Below are 24,637 nucleotides of genomic sequence, written 5' to 3' on the forward strand. Positions count from 1 at the left end.
CTCGATATCCTCCCTGAGTCTGACAGAAAGCTGATCAGAATCATTGATCTGTGTTTTTGTCCAGGACGTGGTGCTGTCCTTCGCCCCCCACCAGATGGGGACGTTCAAGGTGAAACAGGTGCTGGAGGTGCTGGGTCAGGTGGTACACCTGGAGCCCTCCTCCATCAAGCTCCGCCTCCGCAGCTTCCACACCATCACCCTGCACCTGTCAGCCGTTTGCCGAGCGCAGACCGCATGCGAGACACCCAAACTCAACCCCGGTGAGACCCAACACCACCCCCTGCACACAGCCAGCACACTGAACCCCTCACTGCCCTGTCCTCTGATCTCCTTCCCATACTGTATAGTTCACACTGAACCCCTCACTGCCCTGTCCCATACTGTATAGTTCACACTGAACCCCTCTCTGCCCTGTCCCATACTGTATAGTTCACACTGAACCCCTCACTGCCCTGTCCCATACTGTATAGTTCACACTGAACCCCTCGCTGCCCTGTCCCATACTGTATAGTTCACACTGAACCCCTCACTGCCCTGTCCCATACTGTATAGTTCACACTGAACCCCTCACTGCCCTGTCCCATACTGTATAGTTCACACTGAACCCCTCGCTGCCCTGTCCCATACTGTATAGTTCACACTGAACCCCTCACTTCCCTGTCCACTGATCTCCTTTCCATACTGTATAGTTCTTCAAAGTATTGTCTGGCATTCTATCTTCAACCTGTTATTGGACCCACCCAGTCATTGTTTTGTCTGTGATGTATCAGGAATCACCCCGGCTGTGACCAATGAGACAGGCCAGTATGCCCGGGTGCCCTCCAGTGAGCTGGGCAGGTGTGTGGGATTGGTGCGGGCAGCTGTCCTCAGCACGGCCAAGACCCGGCTCCACAGCCACGGTCAGAGCCAGAGCCACCGTAGGAACCAGAGTCTAGACGGTAGCCGGCGAGAGCTACTGGCCTTCCCCAACGACAGGGCCTGCAGCATCCGCCCTGCCTCTCCAGACACCACCTACAGGTCATCTGAGTTATACTGGCAGAGAGTATCTGCCATGGCACCCTGTGACCTATTCCACAGACGTATCAGTACTACTAATAGTAATGATGGAAACAGTATCAGTACTACTAATAGTATTGATGGAAATAGTATCAGTACTACTAATAGTAATGATGGAAACAGTATCAGTACTACTAATAGTATTGATGGAAACAGTATCAGTACTACTAATAGTATTGATGGAAATAGTATCAGTACTACTAATAGTATTGATGGAAACAGTATCAGTACTACTAATAGTATTGATGGAAATAGTATCAGTACTACTAATAGTATTGATGGAAACAGTATCAGTACTACTAATAGTATTGATGGAAACAGTATCAGTGCAGTCAGGTTTGCAGGGACCTACTAGCCAGATCAAATCAAATCAAATTATATTGGTCACATAGAATGTTAATGCGAGTGTAGTGAAATGCTTGTGCTTCTAGTTCCGACAGTGCAGTGATATGTAACAAGTAATCTAACAATTCCACAACAACTACCTAATACACACAATTCTAAGTAAAGAGATGGAATAAGAATATGTACATATAAATATATGGATGAGCGATAACCGAGTGTCATAGGGAAGATGCAATAGATGGTATAAGATACAGTATGTACATATGAGATGAGTAATGCAAGATATGTAAACATTATTAAAGTGGCATTATTAAAGTGACCAGATGTCTGGGCAGTCAGCGCGGTTGGTTTACAATTTGCATCCGTGTTCTTGTAAAGTCCTATGTAGCCCCTATGTTCTGTAAAGACCTATGTAGCCCCTATGTTCTCTAATGTCCTATGTAGCCCCTATGTTCTCTAAAGACCTATGTAGCCCCTATGTTCTGTAAAGACCTATGTAGCCCCTATGTTCTATAATGTCCTATGTAGCCCCTATGTTCTGTAAAGTCCTATGTAGCCCCTATGTTCTGTAAAGTCCTATGTAGCCCCTATGTTCTGTAAAGTCCTATGTAGCCCCTATGTTCTGTAAAGTCCTATGTAGCCCCTATGTTCTGTAATGTCCTATGTAGCCCCTATGTTCTGTAAAGTCCTATGTAGCCCCTATGTTCTGTAAATTACTATGTAGCCCCTATGTTCTGTAAAGTCCTATGTAGCCCCTATGTTCTGTAAAGTCCTATGTAGCCCCTATGTTCTCTAATGTCCTATGTAGCCCCTATGTTCTCTAAAGACCTATGTAGCCCCTATGTTCTGTAAAGTCCTATGTAGCCCCTATGTTCTGTAAAGACCTATGTAGCCCCTATGTTCTGTAAAGTCCTATGTAGCCCCTATGTTCTCTAATGTCCTATGTAGCCCCTATGTTCTGTAAAGTCCTATGTAGCCCCTATGTTCTGTAAAGTCCTATGTAGCCCCTATGTTCTGTAAAGTCCTATGTAGCCCCTATGTTCTCTAAAGACCTATGTAGCCCCTATGTTCTGTAAAGTCCTATGTAGCCCCTATGTTCTGTAAAGACCTATGTAGCCCCTATGTTCTGTAAAGTCCTATGTAGCCCCTATGTTATGTAAAGTCCTATGTAGCCCCTATGTTCTGTAAAGTCCTATGTAGCCCCTATGTTCTGTAAAGTCCTATGTAGCCCCTATATTCTGTAAAGTCCTATGTCGCCCCTATGTTCTGTAAAGTCCTATGTAGCCCCTATGTTCTGTAAAGTCCTATGTAGCCCCTATGTTCTGTAATGTCCTATGTAGCCCCTATGTTCTGTAAAGTCCTATGTAGCCCCTATGTTCTGTAAATTACTATGTAGCCCCTATGTTCTGTAAAGTCCTATGTAGCCCCTATGTTCTGTAAAGTCCTATGTAGCCCCTATGTTCTCTAATGTAGCCCCTATGTTCTCTAAAGACCTATGTAGCCCCTATGTTCTGTAAAGTCCTATGTAGCCCCTATGTTCTGTAAAGACCTATGTAGCCCCTATGTTCTGTAAAGTCCTATGTAGCCCCTATGTTCTCTAATGTCCTATGTAGCCCCTATGTTCTCTAAAGACCTATGTAGCCCCTATGTTCTCTAAAGACCTATGTAGCCCCTATGTTCTGTAAAGTCCTATGTAGCCCCTATGTTCTGTAAAGTCCTATGTAGCCCCTATGTTCTGTAAAGTCCTATGTAGCCCCTATGTTCTCTAAAGACCTATGTAGCCCCTATGTTCTGTAAAGTCCTATGTAGCCCCTATGTTCTGTAAAGACCTATGTAGCCCCTATGTTCTGTAAAGTCCTATGTAGCCCCTATGTTCTGTAAAGTCCTATGTAGCCCCTATGTTCTGTAAAGTCCTATGTAGCCCCTATGTTCTCTAATGTCCTATGTAGCCCCTATGTTCTCTAAAGACCTATGTAGCCCCTATGTTCTGTAAAGTCCTATGTAGCCCCTATGTTCTGCCTATGAACTCTTATGAACTGCTTATATCCTCTCTCCCTCCACCCAGGACCATCTTCACGGGGGTGGAGCGTTACCGCTACGAGGACCCTGACTTTTCCTTCACGGAGGAGGAGGAGCAGCAGAGACAGAGACACAGAGATCACTACCTAGCCTTCATCAGGAGCCTGCGAAAGACACGCTTGCAGAAAACCACTGCGAGGTAGACAGAGTGGGATGTGTGTTCTGTATGTTGTAATCTTGGCACCCACAACCAAAGAGCTACCCAGTAAGCAAAATGACCCTGAAAAGACATTTCAGGTGCTGAAAATGCGTCTTCAAATCAAATCAAATTGTATTTGTCACATGCGCCGAATACAACAGGTGTAGTAGACCTTCCAGTGAAATGCTGAATACAACAGGTGTAGTAGACCTTACAGTGAAATGCTGAATACAACAGGTGTAGTAGACCTCACAGTGAAATGCTGAATACAACAGGTGTAGGTAGACCTTACAGTGAAATGCTGAATACAACAGGTGTAGTAGACCTTACAGTGAAATGCTGAATACAACAGGTGTAGTAGACCTTACAGTGAAATGCTGAATACAACAGGTGTAGGTAGACCTTACAGTGAAATGCTGAATACAACAGGTGTAGTAGACCTTACAGTGAAATGCTTACTGACAAGCCCTTAACCAACAATGCAGTTTTAAGAAAATACTCATCGTTGTCGGTGATCAGGCCTACCACTGTTGTGTAAATCAACAAACTCAATGATGGTGTTGGAGTCGTGCCTGGCCGTGCAGTCATGAGTGAACAGGGAGTACAGGAGGGGACTGAGCACACACCCCTGAGGGGTCCCTGTGTTGATGATCAGCGTGTCGGGTGTGTTGTTACCTACCCTTACCACCAAACAAGTACAAATTTGGTCAGTGCTGACCAGATCCAAATCTGAACGAATCATAGACGTCTAGGCTGTTTCACACGTATGAAAATCACATTACAGTACAGTACAGTAAAGTACTGTAGAGTATGGTATGGTACGGGACAGTTAAGTTTTATTCAGTAAAGTACTATGGAGTACAGTTTAGTTCAGTAGAATAGAGTACAAGTACTGTATTGTGCTCTACTGTATTGTGCTCTACTGTTAGAGGCGTCACTGCAGACCCTGGTTCAATTCCAGGCTGTATCACAACCGGCCGTGATTGGGAGTCCCATAGGCCAATCATAGACTTGTTTTTTGGGGTCAAATCAAGGCTGGTCTGGACTGGACCAAATCTGAACCAAATATAGATGTCTATGAATGGTTCAAATATTGTCTAAATCAGTGGATATTGAAATCAAGGCCGGTCCAGACCGCACCACAAAAAATACCTGAATAAGACAGCCGGACCACAAAAACAAAGTCCAAAAGACATCGCCTGGCGGTAACTGCTTAGTGGGTTCAACATTTTAAGCAAGAACGAAACTGCAAACTGAAACTGACAAATCCACCCCTCCCCCCTTTCCAAAGCTCGGTCCTAGCCACTCCCCTTCTAAAACTTTGACCTATGAGGGGACCTGATTCATCTGGCACTCCACACTTCTCTTTTGAATGAAAGGCTTTATCTTCCTTCCCAATGAAAACTAGTTTGAAGGTTCAAACATATCCTGTATTTGATGAAAAATAGATGTTTCTGAACGATGCATCATGCTGACTTGTTGATAATATGAGCAGAGCGCGCCTCCCTCACCAGCTTCGCCCAGTCACGTGATGGGCCATACCCCAGTGCAACCTGGCCAGTTTAATAAAATCCCCTCAATATGTGCTGTAGGCTGACAACAAGGTGGTATCTGACGATGTTTTCCATATGTATGCTCAGGCTGCATGGTGAGGTGGAGGACAACATAGACATTGGGCTCCGGCCTGCCGCAGGACTCCTCACCCCCCAGCTCTCTCTGAGGGACCTGGAGTCCAATCACAGCCAGGAGGGGCATAGCGTCGACCAGGGACATAGCCAGCTATTGACCACCAGTATGCTGGCTGCCATGGAGACCAGGTCCAGATTCAGACAGGTAAAGCAGGGTGTTTAAAGTCTCTGGTAAACCATTTTTCATGGGTCCTCTAAAGTCTACAGTTACCTGTTTTAGCCTCTGCAATCCCCTCCCTTTATCATTCTGTATCTGGTGTTTCCTGACTGACTGTATGGAATTCCTTTGTCTCTATCATTCTATATCTGGTGTTTCCTGACTGACTGTATGGAATTCCTTTGTCTCTATCATTCTATATCTGACTGTATGGAATTCCTCTGTCTCTATCATTCTATATCTGACTGTATGGAATTCCTCTGTCTCTATCATTCTATATCTGACTCTATGGAATTCCTCTGTCTCTTTCATTCTGTATCTGGTGTTTCCTGACTGACTGTATGGTATTCCTCTCTCTATCATTCTATATCTGACTGTATGGAATTCCTCTGTCTCTATCATTCTTTAACCCTCTGCTGTCCAGGTGACAGAGGGCATCAATGCACTACCATCCACCAACCAGGAGGTGGCAGACTGCAGTCGCACCCTGACAGTTCAGCAGCTCCACCATGTAGTCATAGGTGAGACACGCATGCAGTCTTTGTTTGCATTAGGAATCTTAAGCCCTCTTGTCCCTCGCATGGCTGAGAATATTCACAAAATTAGCATTTTAAAGATGTGAATCAGAGTTTGGTTTCCCCTCCTCCCCTTCCAGGCCCATCCTTAATAGATTTTGGTGAGGTGTGTGTGGCCTCAGTGTGTGTGAGGAACCTGGACCTGGTGAACAACCTGCAGGTGTATGTGTGGGTGCAGCTGGAGTTAGACTGCTGTCCTGAGCTGCAGCGCTCCAGCCCCCTGTCCCACGTCCTGCCCCCCCTCTCCAGAGCCACCCTGCCCCTCGTCTTAGAGAGCACCAAGCTGGGAAAGTTCCACAAGTTAGTCACTGTGTGTGTGGCTGGTTGTCTGTCTCTCTCTCTCTCTCTCTCTCTCTCTCTCTCTCTCTCTCTCTCTCTCTCTCTCTCTCTCTCTCTCTCTCTCTCTCTCTCTCTCTCTCTCTCTCTCTCTCTATATATATATATATATATATATATATATATATATATATATAGAGGTTTCCTTAATTGATAAATGACAAACCAAATCATGTCCAATTCTTATTGGTTGATTAACTGACTGCCTGGCTGACATTTGACTGGTAGATTCCATCTCCCTCTCCCAGGTCAATCTCCTACACGGTGAATAGTCATCACCGAAGCCATGTCCTGGTTCAGTCCCAGCTGGTCCCTGTGGTCCTCCAGCTGTCCCAGAGCCAGGTGGTCCTGTCCCCTTCCCCCAGCTACCTGGCCCAGTCGGGCTACAGGGGTACTGTGACCCTGGTCAACCCCAGGAACCACCCGGCTGACTTCACCTGGAGGCCCATCATCACAGAGACGGGCCTGGCCTTCTCCATACGCCCAGCCACAGGTAGGCTGCTGCTCTGGGCCTTATCAAAACCACACACTACTGTAGTCTTCTATATGTTCTGTATGGTGATGTACTGTAGTCTAGTCTTCTATATGTGTCTCTAGTATTGCTCTCTCTCCCTACCACCCTCTCTCTCTCTGTCCCTCCCCCTCTCTCTCCCCCTCCCCCCCCTCTCCCCCTCCCCCCCCTCTCTCCCTCCCCCCCTCTCTCTCTCTCCCCCCCCCCTCCCCCCTCTCCCTCTCTCTCTCTCTCTCTCTCTCCCTCCTCTTCTCTTCTCTCTGCCAGGTACTGTGGAGGCGTACAGGGAGTTAGACTGTGAGGTGATGTGGCATCCCTCTTTCTCCTCTCCTCTGGAGGGACAGTTTGACCTGTGTGTTCACCAGGGAAACACCGCACAGCTACGATGTCTGGCCAAGGTGTGTGTGTATCTGTGTGTTTCTGTAGTTGAGGTTCCTGTGATTGTTAATGTAGAGAGAGATCCCATTCCCCTCCCTCCAGCTTGGTTCATCCAGTGTGCAGCTGGCTGAGAAACATCTGGTGTTTGGATCAGTACCTCTCATCTTCCCCTCCGTCAGGACCGCAACGCTACACAACACAGGACACAACCATGCCTACTTCCAGGTACACACTCCACACCGGGTCTTTGTACCGTTTATACTTGTGTGTGTGTTCTATAGAGGTATAGCGTGTGTGTGTGTATGTGTGTGGGTATCAGGTGTTGGACGTGTACCCCCTGCCTGGCATGGTGGTGACCCCCACCGACGGTGTGGTACCTGTGGGGGGGCAGGCAGAAGTCCAGGTGCACCTCAACCCCGGCGCTATCATGAAGTTTGACACCAGAGTGGAGGTGAAGGAAACAGACACACAACACATCGTAAAGTCTCTACAAACACACAACATCATAAAGTCTCTACAAACACACAACATCGTAAAGTCTCTACAAACACACAACATCGTAAAGTCTCTACAAACACACAACATCGTAAAGTCTCTACAAACACACAACATCGTAAAGTCTCTACAAACACACAACATCATAAAGTCTCTACAAACACACAACATCGTAAAGTCTCTACAAACACACAACATGGAAAGACAATGTACAACTACAGTAGATTAGACAACTACAGTAGATTAGACACCAACAGTAGATTAGACAACTACAGTAGATTAGACAACTACAGTAGATTAGACACCTACAGTAGATTAGACACCTACAGTAGATTAGACACCTACAGTAGATTAGACAACTACAGTAGATTAGACACCTACAGTAGATTAGACAACTACAGTAGATTAGACAACTACAGTAGATTAGACAACTACAGTAGATTAAACAACTACAGTAGATTAGACAACTACAGTAGCCTAGACAACTACAGTAGACTAGACAACTACAGTAGATTAGACAACTACAGTAGATTAGACACCTACAGTAGATTAGACAACTACAGTAGATTAGACACCTACAGTAGATTAGACACCTACAGTAGATTAGACACCTACAGTAGATTAGACACCAACAGTAGATTAGACAACTACAGTAGATTAGACACCTACAGTAGATTAAACAACTACAGTAGATTAAACAACTACAGTAGATTAAACAACTACAGTAGATTAGACACCTACAGTAGATTAGACAACTACAGTAGATTAGACACCTACAGTAGATTAGACAACTACAGTAGATTAGACACCTACAGTAGATTAGACAACTACAGTAGATTAGACACCAACAGTAGATTAGACAACTACAGTAGATTAGACACCTACAGTAGATTAAACAACTACAGTAGATTAAACAACTACAGTAGATTAAACAACTACAGTAGATTAGACACCTACAGTAGATTAAACAACTACAGTAGATTAAACAACTACAGTAGATTAGACACCTACAGTAGATTAAACAACTACAGTAGATTAGACACCTACAGTAGATTAAACAACTACAGTAGATTAAACACCTACAGTAGATTAAACAACTACAGTAGATTAAACAACTACAGTAGATTAGACACCTACAGTAGATTAAACAACTACAGTAGATTAGACAACTACAGTAGATTAGACAACTACAGTAGACTAGACAACTACAGTAGATTAGACACCTACAGTAGATTAGACAACTACAGTAGACTAGACAACTACAGTAGATTAGACAACTACAGTAGACTAGACAACTACAGTAGATTAGACACCTACAGTAGATTAGACACCTACAGTAGATTAGACAACTACAGTAGATTAGACACCTACAGTAGATTAGACAACTACAGTAGACTAGACAACTACAGTAGATTAGACAACTACAGTAGATTAGACACCTACAGTAGATTAGACAACTACAGTAGATTAGACAACTACAGTAGATTAGACAACTACAGTAGACTAGACAACTACAGTAGACTAGACAACTACAGTAGATTAGACAACTACAGTAGATTAGACAACTACAGTAGATTAGACAACTACAGTAGACTAGACAACTACAGTAGATTAGACAACTACAGTAGACTAGACAACTACAGTAGACTAGACAACTACAGTAGATTAGACAACTACAGTAGATTAGACAACTACAGTAGATTAGACAACTACAGTAGATTAGACATCTACAGTAGATTAGACAACTACAGTAGATTAGACAACTACAGTAGATTAGATAACTACAGTAGATTAGACACCTACAGTAGATTAGACAACTACAGTAGATTAGACAACTACAGTAGATTAAACAACTACAGTAGATTAGACAACTACAGTAGATTAGACACCAGCAGTAGATTAGACAACTACAGTAGATTAGACAACTACAGTAGATTAGGCAACTACAGTAGATTAGACATCTACAGTAGATTAGACACCTACAGTAGATTAGACACCTACAGTAGATTAGACAACTACAGTAGATTAGACACCAACAGTAGATTAGACAACTACAGTAGATTAGACACCTACAGTAGATTAAACAACTACAGTAGATTAAACAACTACAGTAGATTAAACAACTACAGTAGATTAGACACCTACAGTAGATTAGACACCTACAGTAGATTAGACAACTACAGTAGATTAGACAACTACAGTAGATTAGACACCAACAGTAGATTAGACAACTACAGTAGATTAGACACCTACAGTAGATTAAACAACTACAGTAGATTAAACAACTACAGTAGATTAAACAACTACAGTAGATTAGACACCTACAGTAGATTAAACAACTACAGTAGATTAAACAACTACAGTAGATTAGACACCTACAGTAGATTAAACAACTACAGTAGATTAAACAACTACAGTAGATTAAACAACTACAGTAGATTAAACAACTACAGTAGATTAAACAACTACAGTAGATTAGACACCTACAGTAGATTAAACAACTACAGTAGATTAGACAACTACAGTAGATTAGACAACTACAGTAGACTAGACAACTACAGTAGATTAGACACCTACAGTAGATTAGACAACTACAGTAGACTAGACAACTACAGTAGATTAGACAACTACAGTAGACTAGACAACTACAGTAGATTAGACACCTACAGTAGATTAGACACCTACAGTAGATTAGACAACTACAGTAGATTAGACACCTACAGTAGATTAGACAACTACAGTAGACTAGACAACTACAGTAGATTAGACAACTACAGTAGATTAGACACCTACAGTAGATTAGACAACTACAGTAGATTAGACAACTACAGTAGATTAGACAACTACAGTAGACTAGACAACTACAGTAGACTAGACAACTACAGTAGATTAGACAACTACAGTAGATTAGACAACTACAGTAGATTAGACAACTACAGTAGACTAGACAACTACAGTAGACTAGACAACTACAGTAGATTAGACAACTACAGTAGATTAGACAACTACAGTAGATTAGACAACTACAGTAGATTAGACATCTACAGTAGATTAGACAACTACAGTAGATTAGACACCAGCAGTAGATTAGACAACTACAGTAGATTAGACAACTACAGTAGATTAGACATCTACAGTAGATTAGACACCTACAGTAGATTAGACACCTACAGTAGATTAGACACCTACAGTAGATTAGACAACTACAGTAGATTAGACACCAACAGTAGATTAGACAACTACAGTAGATTAGACACCTACAGTAGATTAAACAACTACAGTAGATTAAACAACTACAGTAGATTAAACAACTACAGTAGATTAGACACCTACAGTAGATTAGACACCTACAGTAGATTAGACAACTACAGTAGATTAGACAACTACAGTAGATTAGACACCAACAGTAGATTAGACAACTACAGTAGATTAGACACCTACAGTAGATTAAACAACTACAGTAGATTAAACAACTACAGTAGATTAGACACCTACAGTAGATTAAACAACTACAGTAGATTAAACAACTACAGTAGATTAGACACCTACAGTAGATTAAACAACTACAGTAGATTAAACAACTACAGTAGATTAGACACCTACAGTAGATTAAACAACTACAGTAGATTAAACAACTACAGTAGATTAAACACCTACAGTAGATTAAACAACTACAGTAGATTAAACAACTACAGTAGATTAGACACCTACAGTAGATTAAACAACTACAGTAGATTAGACAACTACAGTAGATTAGACAACTACAGTAGACTAGACAACTACAGTAGATTAGACACCTACAGTAGATTAGACAACTACAGTAGACTAGACAACTACAGTAGATTAGACAACTACAGTAGACTAGACAACTACAGTAGATTAGACACCTACAGTAGATTAGACACCTACAGTAGATTAGACAACTACAGTAGATTAGACACCTACAGTAGATTAGACAACTACAGTAGACTAGACAACTACAGTAGATTAGACAACTACAGTAGATTAGACACCTACAGTAGATTAGACAACTACAGTAGATTAGACAACTACAGTAGATTAGACAACTACAGTAGATTAGACAACTACAGTAGATTAGATAACTACAGTAGATTAGACACCTACAGTAGATTAGACAACTACAGTAGATTAGACAACTACAGTAGATTAAACAACTACAGTAGATTAGACAACTACAGTAGATTAGACACCAGCAGTAGATTAGACAACTACAGTAGATTAGACAACTACAGTAGATTAGACAACTACAGTAGATTAGACACCTACAGTAGATTAGACACCTACAGTAGATTAGACAACTACAGTAGATTAGACACCAACAGTAGATTAGACAACTACAGTAGATTAGACACCTACAGTAGATTAAACAACTACAGTAGATTAAACAACTACAGTAGATTAAACAACTACAGTAGATTAGACACCTACAGTAGATTAGACACCTACAGTAGATTAGACAACTACAGTAGATTAGACAACTACAGTAGATTAGACACCAACAGTAGATTAGACAACTACAGTAGATTAGACACCTACAGTAGATTAAACAACTACAGTAGATTAAACAACTACAGTAGATTAAACAACTACAGTAGATTAGACACCTACAGTAGATTAAACAACTACAGTAGATTAAACAACTACAGTAGATTAGACACCTACAGTAGATTAAACAACTACAGTAGATTAAACAACTACAGTAGATTAGACACCTACAGTAGATTAAACAACTACAGTAGATTAAACAACTACAGTAGATTAAACACCTACAGTAGATTAAACAACTACAGTAGATTAAACAACTACAGTAGATTAGACACCTACAGTAGATTAAACAACTACAGTAGATTAGACAACTACAGTAGATTAGACAACTACAGTAGACTAGACAACTACAGTAGATTAGACACCTACAGTAGATTAGACAACTACAGTAGACTAGACAACTACAGTAGATTCGACAACTACAGTAGACTAGACAACTACAGTAGATTAGACACCTACAGTAGATTAGACACCTACAGTAGATTGGACAACTACAGTAGATTAGACACCTACAGTAGATTAGACAACTACAGTAGACTAGACAACTACAGTAGATTAGACAACTACAGTAGATTAGACACCTACAGTAGATTAGACAACTACAGTAGATTAGACAACTACAGTAGATTAGACAACTACAGACTAGACAACTACAGTAGACTAGACAACTACAGTAGATTAGACAACTACAGTAGATTAGACAACTACAGTAGATTAGACAACTACAGTAGACTAGACAACTACAGTAGACTAGACAACTACAGTAGATTAGACAACTACAGTAGATTAGACAACTACAGTAGATTAGACAACTACAGTAGATTAGACATCTACAGTAGATTAGACAACTACAGTAGATTAGACAACTACAGTAGATTAGACATCTACAGTAGATTAGACAACTACAGTAGATTAGACAACTACAGTAGATTAGACAACTACAGTAGATTAGATAACTACAGTAGATTAGACACCTACAGTAGATTAGACAACTACAGTAGATTAGACAACTACAGTAGATTAAACAACTACAGTAGATTAGACAACTACAGTAGATTAGACACCAGCAGTAGATTAGACAACTACAGTAGATTAAACAACTACAGTAGATTAGACACCTACAGTAGATTAAACAACTACAGTAGATTAACAACTACAGTAGATTAGACACCTACAGTAGATTAAACAACTACAGTAGATTAAACAACTACAGTAGATTAAACACCTACAGTAGATTAAACAACTACAGTAGATTAGACACCTACAGTAGATTAAACAACTACAGTAGATTAAACAACTACAGTAGATTAGACAACTACAGTAGATTAGACAACTACAGTAGACTAGACAACTACAGTAGATTAGACACCTACAGTAGATTAGACAACTACAGTAGACTAGACAACTACAGTAGATTAGACAACTACAGTAGACTAGACAACTACAGTAGATTAGACACCTACAGTAGATTAGACACCTACAGTAGATTAGACAACTACAGTAGATTAGACACCTACAGTAGATTAGACAACTACAGTAGACTAGACAACTACAGTAGATTAGACAACTACAGTAGATTAGACACCTACAGTAGATTAGACAACTACAGTAGATTAGACAACTACAGTAGACTAGACAACTACAGTAGATTAGACAACTACAGTAGATTAGACAACTACAGTAGATTAGACAACTACAGTAGACTAGACAACTACAGTAGACTAGACAACTACAGTAGATTAGACAACTACAGTAGATTAGACAACTACAGTAGATTAGACACCTACAGTAGATTAGACAACTACAGTAGATTAGACACCTACAGTAGATTAGACACCTACAGTAGATTAGACAACTACAGTAGATTAGACACCTACAGTAGATTAGACAACTACAGTAGATTAGACACCTACAGTAGATTAGACACCTACAGTAGATTAGACAACTACAGTAGATTAGACACCTACAGTAGATTAGACACCTACAGTAGATTAGACAACTACAGTAGATTAGACAACTACAGTAGATTAGATAACTACAGTAGATTAGACAACTACAGTAGATTAAACACCTACAGTAGATTAGACACCTACAGTAGATTAAACACCTACAGTAGATTAGACACCTACAGTAGATTAGACAACTACAGTAGATTAGACACCTACAGTAGATTAGACACCTACAGTAGATTAGACAACTACAGTAGATTAGACACCTACAGTAGATTAGACACCTACAGTAGATTAGACACCTACAGTAGATTAAACACCTACAGTAGATTAGACACCTACAGTAGATTAGACAACTACAGTAGATTAGACACCTACAGTAGATTAGACACCTACAGTAGATTAGACAACTACAGTAGATTAGACACCTACAGTAGATTAGACACCAGCAGTAGATTAGACAACTACAGTAGATTAGACAACTACAGTAGATTAGACAACTACAGTAGATTAGACACCTACAGTAGATTAGACAACTACAGTAGATTAGACAACCACAGTAGATTAGACAACTACAGTAGATTAGACAACTACAGTAGATTAGACACCTACAGTAGATTAGACACCAACAGTAGATTAGACACCTACAGTAGATTAGACACCTACAGTAGATTAGACAACTACAGTAGATTAGACAACTACAGTAGATTAGACACCTACAGTAGATTAGACACCAACAGTAGATTAGACACCTACAGTAGATTAGACAACTACAGTAGATTAGACAACTACAGTAGATTAGACACCTACAGTAGATTAGACACCAACAGTAGATTAGACACCTACAGTAGATTAGATAACTACAGTAGATTAGACAACTACAGTAGATTAGACACCTACAGTAGATTAGACAACTGTCATGACAACCTGTCATTATTTCAGAAACCTAAATAACCTCTAGTCTTACCTGTCATTATTTCAGAAACCTAAATAACCTCTAGTCTTACCTGTCATTATTTCAGAAACCTAAATAATCTCTAGTCTTACCTGTCATTATTTCAGAAACCTAAATAACCTCTAGTCTTACCTGTCATTATTTCAGAAACCTAAATAACCTCTAGTCTTACCTGTCATTATTTCAGAAACCTAAATAACCTCTAGTCTTACCTGTCATTATTTCAGAAACCTAAATAACCTCTAGTCTTACCTGTCATTATTTCAGAAACCTAAATAACCTCTAGTCTTACCTGTCATTATTCAGAAACCTAAATAACCTCTAGTCTTACCTGTCATTATTTCAGAAACCTAAATAACCTCTAGTCTTACCTGTCATTATTTCAGAAACCTAAATAACCTCTAGTCTTACCTGTCATTATTTCAGAAACCTAAATAACCTCTAGTCTTACCTGTCATTATTTCAGAAACCTAAATAACCTCTAGTCTTACCTGTCATTATTTCAGAAACCTAAATAACCTCTAGTCTTACCTGTCATTATTTCAGAAACCTAAATAACCTCTAGTCTTACCTGTCATTATTTCAGAAACCTAAATAACCTCTAGTCTTACCTGTCATTATTTCAGAAACCTAAATAACCTCTAGTCTTACCTGTCATTATTTCAGAAACCTAAATAACCTCTAGTCTTACCTGTCATTATTTCAGAAACCTAAATAACCTCTAGTCTTACCTGTCATTATTTCAGAAACCTAAATAACCTCTAGTCTTACCTGTCATTATTTCAGAAACCTAAATAATCTCTAGTCTTACCTGTCATTATTTCAGAAACCTAAATAACCTCTAGTCTTACCTGTCATTATTTCAGAAACCTAAATAACCTCTAGTCTTACCTGTCATTATTTCAGAAACCTAAATAACCTCTAGTCTTACCTGTCATTATTTCAGAAACCTAAATAACCTCTAGTCTTACCTGTCATTATTTCAGAAACCTAAATAACCTCTAGTCTTACCTGTCATTATTTCAGAAACCTAAATAACCTCTAGTCTTACCTGTCATTATTTCAGAAACCTAAATAACCTCTAGTCTTACCTGTCATTATTTCAGAAACCTAAATAACCTCTAGTCTTACCTGTCATTATTTCAGAAACCTAAATAACCTCTAGTCTTACCTGTCATTATTTCAGAAACCTAAATAACCTCTAGTCTTACCTGTCATTATTTCAGAAACCTAAATAACCTCTAGTCTTACCTGTCATTATTTCAGAAACCTAAATAACCTCTAGTCTTACCTGTCATTATTTCAGAAACCTAAATAACCTCTAGTCTTACCTGCCATTATTTCAGAAACCTAAATAACCTCTAGTCTTACCTGTCATTATTTCAGAAACCTAAATAACCTCTAGTCTTACCTGTCATTATTTCAGAAACCTAAATAACCTCTAGTCTTACCTGTCATTATTTCAGAAACCTAAATAACCTCTAGTCTTACCTGTCATTATTTCAGAAACCTAAATAACCTCTAGTCTTACCTGTCATTATTTCAGAAACCTAAATAACCTCTAGTCTTACCTGTCATTATTTCAGAAACCTAAATAACCTCTAGTCTTACCTGTCATTATTTCAGAAACCTAAATAACCTCTAGTCTTACCTGTCATTATTTCAGAAACCTAAATAACCTCTAGTCTTACCTGTCATTATTTCAGAAACCTAAATAACCTCTAGTCTTACCTGTCATTATTTCAGAAACCTAAATAACCTCTAGTCTTACCTGTCATTATTTCAGAAACCTAAATAACCTCTAGTCTTACCTGTCATTATTTCAGAAACCTAAATAACCTCTAGTCTTACCTGTCATTATTTCAGAAACCTAAATAACCTCTAGTCTTACCTGTCATTATTTCAGAAACCTAAATAACCTCTAGTCTTACCTGTCATTATTTCAGAAACCTAAATAACCTCTAGTCTTACCTGTCATTATTTCAGAAACCTAAATAACCTCCAGTCTTACCTGTCATTATTTCAGAAACCTAAATAACCTCTAGTCTTACCTGTCATTATTTCAGAAACCTAAATAACCTCTAGTCTTACCTGTCATTATTTCAGAAACCTAAATAACCTCTAGTCTTACCTGTCATTATTTCAGAAACCTAAATAACCTCTAGTCTTACCTGTCATTATTTCAGAAACCTAAATAACCTCTAGTCTTACCTGTCATTATTTCAGAAACCTAAATAACCTCTAGTCTTACCTGTCATTATTTCAGAAACCTAAATAACCTCTAGTCTTACCTGTCATTATTTCAGAAACCTAAATAACCTCTAGTCTTACCTGTCATTATTTCAGAAACCTAAATAACCTCTAGTCTTACCTGTCATTATTTCAGAAACCTAAATAACCTCTAGTCTTACCTGTCATTATTTCAGAAACCTAAATAACCTCTAGTCTTACCTGTCATTATTTCAGAAACCTAAATAACCTCCAGTCTTACCTGTCATTATTTCAGAAACCTAAATAACCTCTAGTCTTACCTGTCATTATTTCAGAAACCTAAATAACCTCTAGTCTTACCTGTCATTATTTCAGAAACCTAAATATTCTCTAGTCTTACCTGTCATTATTTCAGAAACCTAGATAGTCATGATGGATGAGCTTGTCTAACGAGGTGTGTGTTGCAGATAGCTCTAAGGAACATGAAATCTCTGGAGCTGAGAGTGGGCGGGTCGGTCGAGCCCCCCCTGGTGGACATCAATGTGGTAAGTTCATATGTGGAGCCCCCCTGGTAAACATCAACATGGTGAGTTCATATGTGGAGCCCCCCTGGTAAACATCAACGTGGTGAGTTCATATGTGGAGCCCCCCCCCCCTGGTCAAAGTTGAAGTGTACCTATGATGAAAATTACAGGCCTCTCTCATATTTTTAAGTGGGAGAACTTGCACAATTGGTGGCTGACTAAATACTTTTTTGCCCCAATGTATGTGTGTATGTACAGTGGCAAGAAAAAGTATATGAACCCTTTGGAATTACCTGGATTTCTGCATACATTGGTCATCACATTTGATCTGATCTTCATCTAAGTCACAACAATAGACATAGTGTGCTTAAACTAATAACACACAAACAATGTGTGTTTTTTTCCTCGCACATAGTGTTGTGTGTTCCTTCCAAACAACTCAACTGTAGTTTAATCTGTACACATCATATTTTGCCAGAAGCGCTGTGGAACATCCAGATGCTCTTTTGTTAACTTCAAATGTGCTGCATTGTTTTTTTTTGAGACAGCAGTGGCTTCTTCCATGGTGTCCTCCCATGAACACCATTCTTGTTTAGTGTTTAACATATCGTAGACTCGTCAACAGAGATGTCAGCATGTTCCAGAGATTTCTGTAAGTCTTTAGCTGACACTCAAGGATTCTTCTTAACCTCATGGAGTATTCTGCTCTGTGCTTTTCTCTTGCAGTCATCTTTGCAGGACGGACTCTCCTGTCGCAACAGTGCTGAACTTTCTCCACTTATAGACAAGTTGTCTTACTGTGGACTGATGAACATCAAGGCTTTTAGACATACTTTTGTAACCCTTTCCAGCTTTGTGCAGGTCAACAATTCTTAATCTTATGTCTTCTGAGATCTCTCTTGTTCGAGGCATGGTTCCCATCAGGCAATGCTTCTTGTGAATCGCAAACTCACATTTTGTGAGTGTTTTTATAGGGCAGGGCAGCTCTAACCAACATCTCCAATCTCGTCTCATTGATTGGACTCCAGGTTAGCTGAGTCCAGACTCCTGGGGGTTCACATACTTTTTCCAACCTACACTGCGAATGTTTAAATGATGTAAACAATATAGACAAGAAAAATACAATCATTTGTGTGTTATCAGTTTAAGCACACTATGTTTGTCTACTGTTGTGACTTAGATGAAGGTCAGATCAAATTTGATGACCAATTTATGCAGAAATCCAGATAACTCCAAAGGGTTCACATACTTTTCTTGCCAGTGTGTGTGTGTGTGTGTGTATGTATGTGTGTGTCTGTCTGTCTGTCTGTCTGTCTGTCTGTCTGTCTGTCTGTCTGTCTGTCTGTCTGTCTGTCTGTCTGTCTGTCTGTCTGTCTGTCTGTCTGTCTGTCTGTCTGTCTGTCTGTCTGTCTGTCTGTCTGTCTGTCTGTCTGTCTGTCTGTCTGTCTGTCTGTCTGTCTGTCTGTCTGTCTGTCTGTCTGTCTGTCTGTCTGTCTGTCTGTGTGTGTGTGTGTGTGTGTGTACGAAACACACAGAACAGCAGAGCATAACAGCGTGTCCTGAATATGCCCTGTCAGGAGCACACTACAGCAGAGTCTCTAGTCCTTTTCTGCTGAGTTGTGGAAAACAAACAATCTGTACCAATTTATCATAACAACAAAGTCTGCTGCTTCCTGTTTTGAAATGAATGGAAACCCCTTTTCCAACAGAACAAGATGAATGTGGTGGTGTTTACTGCCTTCAAATGAGCAGGTGGTTCACACACAGAAATAGACTACTTTTTGTGTGTGAGTAGTCCTGTTTCCTTTTTGCAATGGGGAGTTCTTTAAAAGAAAATCAGAATTGACCTGTTTTCCTTTGGAGTGTTTGTCTCAGCCCCTTAGCTGGGCTCTGTAGAATGAGCTGCTGGGCTCTGTAGAATGAGCTGCTGGGCTCTGTAGAATGAGCTGCTGGGCTCTGTAGAATGAGCTGCTGGGCTCTGTAGAATGAGCTGCTGGGCTCTGTAGAATGAGCTGCTGGGCCACGCAGGCTTTGAAGAGGGCAGGCCACGCTTACAGCTGGATCCAACTGGATCCTCCCTCTCCTTTAACTGGATCCCCCTCTCCTTTAACTGAATCCTCCCTCTCCTTTAACTGGATCCTCCCTCTCCTTTAACTGGATCCCCCTCTCCTTTAACTGAATCCTCCCTCTCCTTTAACTGGATCCTCCCTCTCCTTTAACTGGATCCTCCCTCTCCTTTAACTGGATCCTCCCTCTCCTTTAACTGAATCCTCCCTCTCCTTTAACTGGATCCCCCCTCTCCTTTAACTGGATCCTCCCTCTCCTTTAACTGGATCCTCCCTCTCCTTTACCTGGATCCTCCCTCTCCTTTAACTGGACCCTCCCTCTCCTTTAACTGGATCCTCCTCTCCTTTAACTGGATCCTCCCTCTCCTTTAACTGGATCCTCCCTCTCCTTTAAATGGATCCTCCCTCTCCTTTAACTGGATCCTCCCCCTCCTTTAACTGGATCCTCCCTCTCCTTTAACTGGATCCTCCCTCTCCTTTAACTGGATCCTCCCTCTCCTTTAACTGGACCCTCCCTCTCCTTTAACTGGACCCTCCCTCTCCTTTAACTGGATCCTCCCTCTCCTTTAACTGGATCCTCCCTCTCCTTTAACTGGATCCTCCCTCTCCTTTAACTGGATCCTCCCTCTCCTTTAACTGGATCCTCCCTCTCCTTTAAATGGATCCTCCCTCTCCTTTAAATGGATCCTCCCTCTCCTTTAACCTGATCCTCCCTCTCCTTTAACTGGATCCTCCCTCTCCTTTAACTGGATCCTCCCTCTCCTTTAACTGGATCCTCCCTCTCCTTTAACTGGATCCTCCCTCTCCTTTAACTGGATCCCCCATCTCCTTTAACTGGATCCTCCCTCTCCTTTAACTGGATCCCTCCTCTCCTTTAACTGGATCCTCCCTCTCCTTTAACTGGATCCTCCCTCTCCAGAGCAGAACAGAGCTGAGCTGTTCATTTTCAGAGAGCAGAACAGAGCTGAGATGTTCATTTTCAGAGAGCAGAACAGAGCTGAGCTGTTCATTTTCAGAGAGCAGAACAGAGCTGAGCTGTTCATTTTCAGAGAGCAGAACAGAGCTGAGCTGTTCATTTTCAGAGAGCAGAACAGAGCTGAGATGTTCATTTTCAGAGAGCAGAACAGAGCTGAGCTGTTCATTTTCAGAGAGCAGAACAGAGCTGAGCTGTTCATTTTCAGAGAGCAGAACAGAGCTGAGATGTTCATTTTCAGAGAGCAGAACAGAGCTGAGCTGTTCATTTTCAGAGAACAGAGCAGACCTGTTCATTTTCAGAGAGCAGAACAGAGCTGTGCTGTTCATTTTCAGAGAGCAGAACAGAGCAGACCTGTTCATTTTCTGAAGGCTGTTTTTTTGCCACAGTCAGAAAACAAAACATTCAACTCGGTCCTTAAATATTCCTCCTCTCAGAAACATCTCTCCATCTTAGTTATCCTCCTCCTCCTCTCAGAAACATCTCTCCATCTTAGTTATCCTCCTCGTCTCAGAAACATCTCTCCATCTTAGTTATCCTCCTCCTCATCTCAGAAACATCTCTCCATCTTAGTTATCCTCCTCCTCCTCCTCTCAGAAACATCTCTCCATCTTAGTTATCCTCCTCCTCCTCCTCATCTCAGAAACATCTCTCCATCTTAGTTATCCTCCTCCTCATCTCAGAAACATCTCTCCATCTTAGTTATCCTCCTCCTCCTCTCAGAAACATCTCTCCATCTTAGTTATCCTCCTCCTCCTCTCAGAAACATCTCTCCATCTTAGTTATCCTCCTCCTCCTCCTCTCAGAAACAACTCTCCATCTTAGTTATCCTCCTCCTCGTCTCAGAAACATCTCTCCATCTTAGTTATCCTCCTCCTCCTCCTCCTCTCAGAAACATCTCTCCATCTTAGTTATCCTCCTCCTCCTCCTCGTCTCAGAAACATCTCTCCATCTTAGTTATCCTCCTCCTCATCTCAGAAACATCTCTCCATCTTAGTTATCCTCCTCCTCCTCGTCTCAGAAACATCTCTCCATCTTAGTTATCCTCCTCCTCCTCCTCTCAGAAACATCTCTCCATCTTAGTTATCCTCCTCCTCCTCCTCTCAGAAACATCTCTCCATCTTAGTTATCCTCCTCCTCATCTCAGAAACATCTCTCCATCTTAGTTATCCTCCTCCTCATCTCAGAAACATCTCTCCATCTTAGTTATCCTCCTCCTCCTCTCAGAAACATCTCTCCATCTTAGTTATCCTCCTCCTCATCTCAGAAACATCTCTCCATCTTAGTTATCCTCCTCCTCATCTCAGAAACATCTCTCCATCTTAGTTATCCTCCTCCTCCTCCTCTCAGAAACATCTCTCCATCTTAGTTATCCTCCTCCTCATCTCAGAAACATCTCTCCATCTTAGTTATCCTCCTCCTCATCTCAGAAACATCTCTCCATCTTAGTTATCCTCCTCCTCCTCGTCTCAGAAACATCTCTCCATCTTAGTTATCCTCCTCCTCATCTCAGAAACATCTCTCCATCTTAGTTATCCTCCTCCTCCTCGTCTCAGAAACATCTCTCCATCTTAGTTATCCTCCTCCTCCTCCTCTCAGAAACATCTCTCCATCTTAGTTATCCTCCTCCTCCTCCTCTCAGAAACATCTCTCCATCTTAGTTATCCTCCTCCTCATCTCAGAAACATCTCTCCATCTTAGTTATCCTCCTCCTCATCTCAGAAACATCTTTCCATCTTAGTTATCCTCCTCCTCCTCCTCTCAGAAACAACTCTCCATCTTAGTTATCCTCCTCCTCCTCCTCGTCTCAGAAACATCTCTCCATCTTAGTTATCCTCCTCCTCCTCATCTCAGAAACATCTCTCCATCTTAGTTATCCTCCTCCTCCTCATCTCAGAAACATCTCTCCATCTTAGTTATCCTCCTCCTCCTCTCAGAAACATCGCTCCATCTTAGTTAGCCTCCTCTTCTCAGAAACATCTCTCCATCTTAGTTATCCTCCTCCTCATCTCAGAAACATCTCTCCATCTTTGTTATCCTCCTCCTCCTCTCAGAAATCCTTCCTGTTCCACGGGGTGTATTCTGGTTCCAGTCGTGGCGTTCCGTTCTCCCTGAGGAACCGATCCTCTGCCCTGGCCCGGGTCCAGTTTGACCTGTCAGAACACACTGACTTCACCATCCACCTCCCTCCACACTCTGCAGGTATGTATTTGATTGATTGATAGACACATTGACTGTGACTGAAATGCTCTGAGAAGATAGACTGTCATAAACTGTCAGCCTAGTTCAATTTAGATGTATGGATTACTAAACTGGAGGCCTAATATTGAGAGCCAGGTGTTGGTGTGTTACAGGTACGAGCCAGGAGCCAGACGTGTTTGTGATGGATTTACAGGGGCAGCAGACTGCCCAGTGTTGCCTGGTGTTCTCCCCTAAACAAGTAAGGGCTCCGTCCTCCCTCCTCTGTTTTCATTATCCCTCATCTATACTCATTTTCACCTATTAATCACCAACACATCAACTACCTTCCACAGTACTCCACCTACATCTGTGTCTATTAATCATCAACCACCTTCCACAGTACTCCACCTACATCTGTGTCTATTAATCACCAACACATCAACCACCTTCCACAGTACTCCACCTACATCTGTGTCTATTAATCACCAACACATCAACCACCTTCCACAGTACTCCACCTACATCTGTGTCTATTAATCACCAAGACATCAACCACCTTCCACAGTACTCCACCTACATCTGTGTCTATTAATCACCAACACATCAAACACCTTCCACAGTACTCCACCTACATCAGTTTCTATTAATCACCAACACATCAACCACCTTCCACAGTACTCCACCTACATCTGTGTCTATTAATCACCAACACATCAACCACCTTCCACAGTACTCCACCTACATCTGTGTCTATTAATCACCAACACATCAACTACCTTCCACAGTACTGCACCTACATCTGTGTCTATTAATCACCAACACATCAACCACCTTCCTCCTTTACTCCACCTACATCTGTGTCTATTAATCACCAACACATCAACCACCTTCCACAGTACTCCACCTACATCTATCTGTGTCTATTAATCACCAACACATCAACCACCTTCCACAGTACTCCACCTACATCTGTGTCTATTAATCACCAACACATCAACCACCTTCCACAGTACTCCACCTACATCTATCTGTGTCTATTAGTCACCAACACATCAACCACCTTCCACAGTACTCCACCTACATCTGTGTTTATAATAGACATTTTCCCTGAACACAGAGACATCAAGGATACGTTCTCCCCACCATAATCATGATCCTAACCTCACCATTACACCAAACTGAACTGACCCAAACCCCATCCCATCTCTATCAGTCGGTAGTTCCTGTGTTTGTCCTGCAGGTGGCAGCGTATGACTTCAACCTGCCTGTGACGGTCAACGGTGTGGGCATGCCTCCCTTCTCCTCTTCCTCCGCCTCCGTCCCTCCCAACTCTGTCCCCAAGTCCTCCTCTTCCCGGGACCAACACATCGTCACCCCGCGCCCGCTGCCCATCGCCATGGAGACGCTATCACGCAGGGTGCAGGCCACAGGTTAGAGGGGTGGAGATACGGGG

At 41.3% G+C, this 24,637-nt stretch overlaps 1 protein-coding gene across 1 annotated transcript in view; it reads left to right on the top strand.

The window, feature by feature from the left end:
* The window catches only part of LOC109876695 (cilia- and flagella-associated protein 47-like), a 31,334-nt gene that overhangs the window by 4,508 nt on the left and 2,189 nt on the right, over window positions 1-24,637 (top strand). The window contains exons 9-22 of the mRNA XM_031813237.1: window positions 65-260; window positions 771-1,017; window positions 3,467-3,619; window positions 5,260-5,452; window positions 5,889-5,985; window positions 6,120-6,339; window positions 6,624-6,868; window positions 7,154-7,284; window positions 7,367-7,489; window positions 7,584-7,715; window positions 17,908-17,985; window positions 23,058-23,205; window positions 23,358-23,443; window positions 24,425-24,614. Coding sequence (XP_031669097.1) covers window positions 65-260; window positions 771-1,017; window positions 3,467-3,619; window positions 5,260-5,452; window positions 5,889-5,985; window positions 6,120-6,339; window positions 6,624-6,868; window positions 7,154-7,284; window positions 7,367-7,489; window positions 7,584-7,715; window positions 17,908-17,985; window positions 23,058-23,205; window positions 23,358-23,443; window positions 24,425-24,614 — 2,239 coding nt within the window. The remainder of the gene's footprint in view (window positions 1-64; window positions 261-770; window positions 1,018-3,466; window positions 3,620-5,259; window positions 5,453-5,888; window positions 5,986-6,119; window positions 6,340-6,623; window positions 6,869-7,153; window positions 7,285-7,366; window positions 7,490-7,583; window positions 7,716-17,907; window positions 17,986-23,057; window positions 23,206-23,357; window positions 23,444-24,424; window positions 24,615-24,637) is intronic.

Source organism: Oncorhynchus kisutch, unplaced genomic scaffold, assembly GCF_002021735.2.
Source record: "Oncorhynchus kisutch isolate 150728-3 unplaced genomic scaffold, Okis_V2 Okis05a-Okis16b_hom, whole genome shotgun sequence".
Taxonomy (NCBI): domain Eukaryota; kingdom Metazoa; phylum Chordata; class Actinopteri; order Salmoniformes; family Salmonidae; genus Oncorhynchus; species Oncorhynchus kisutch.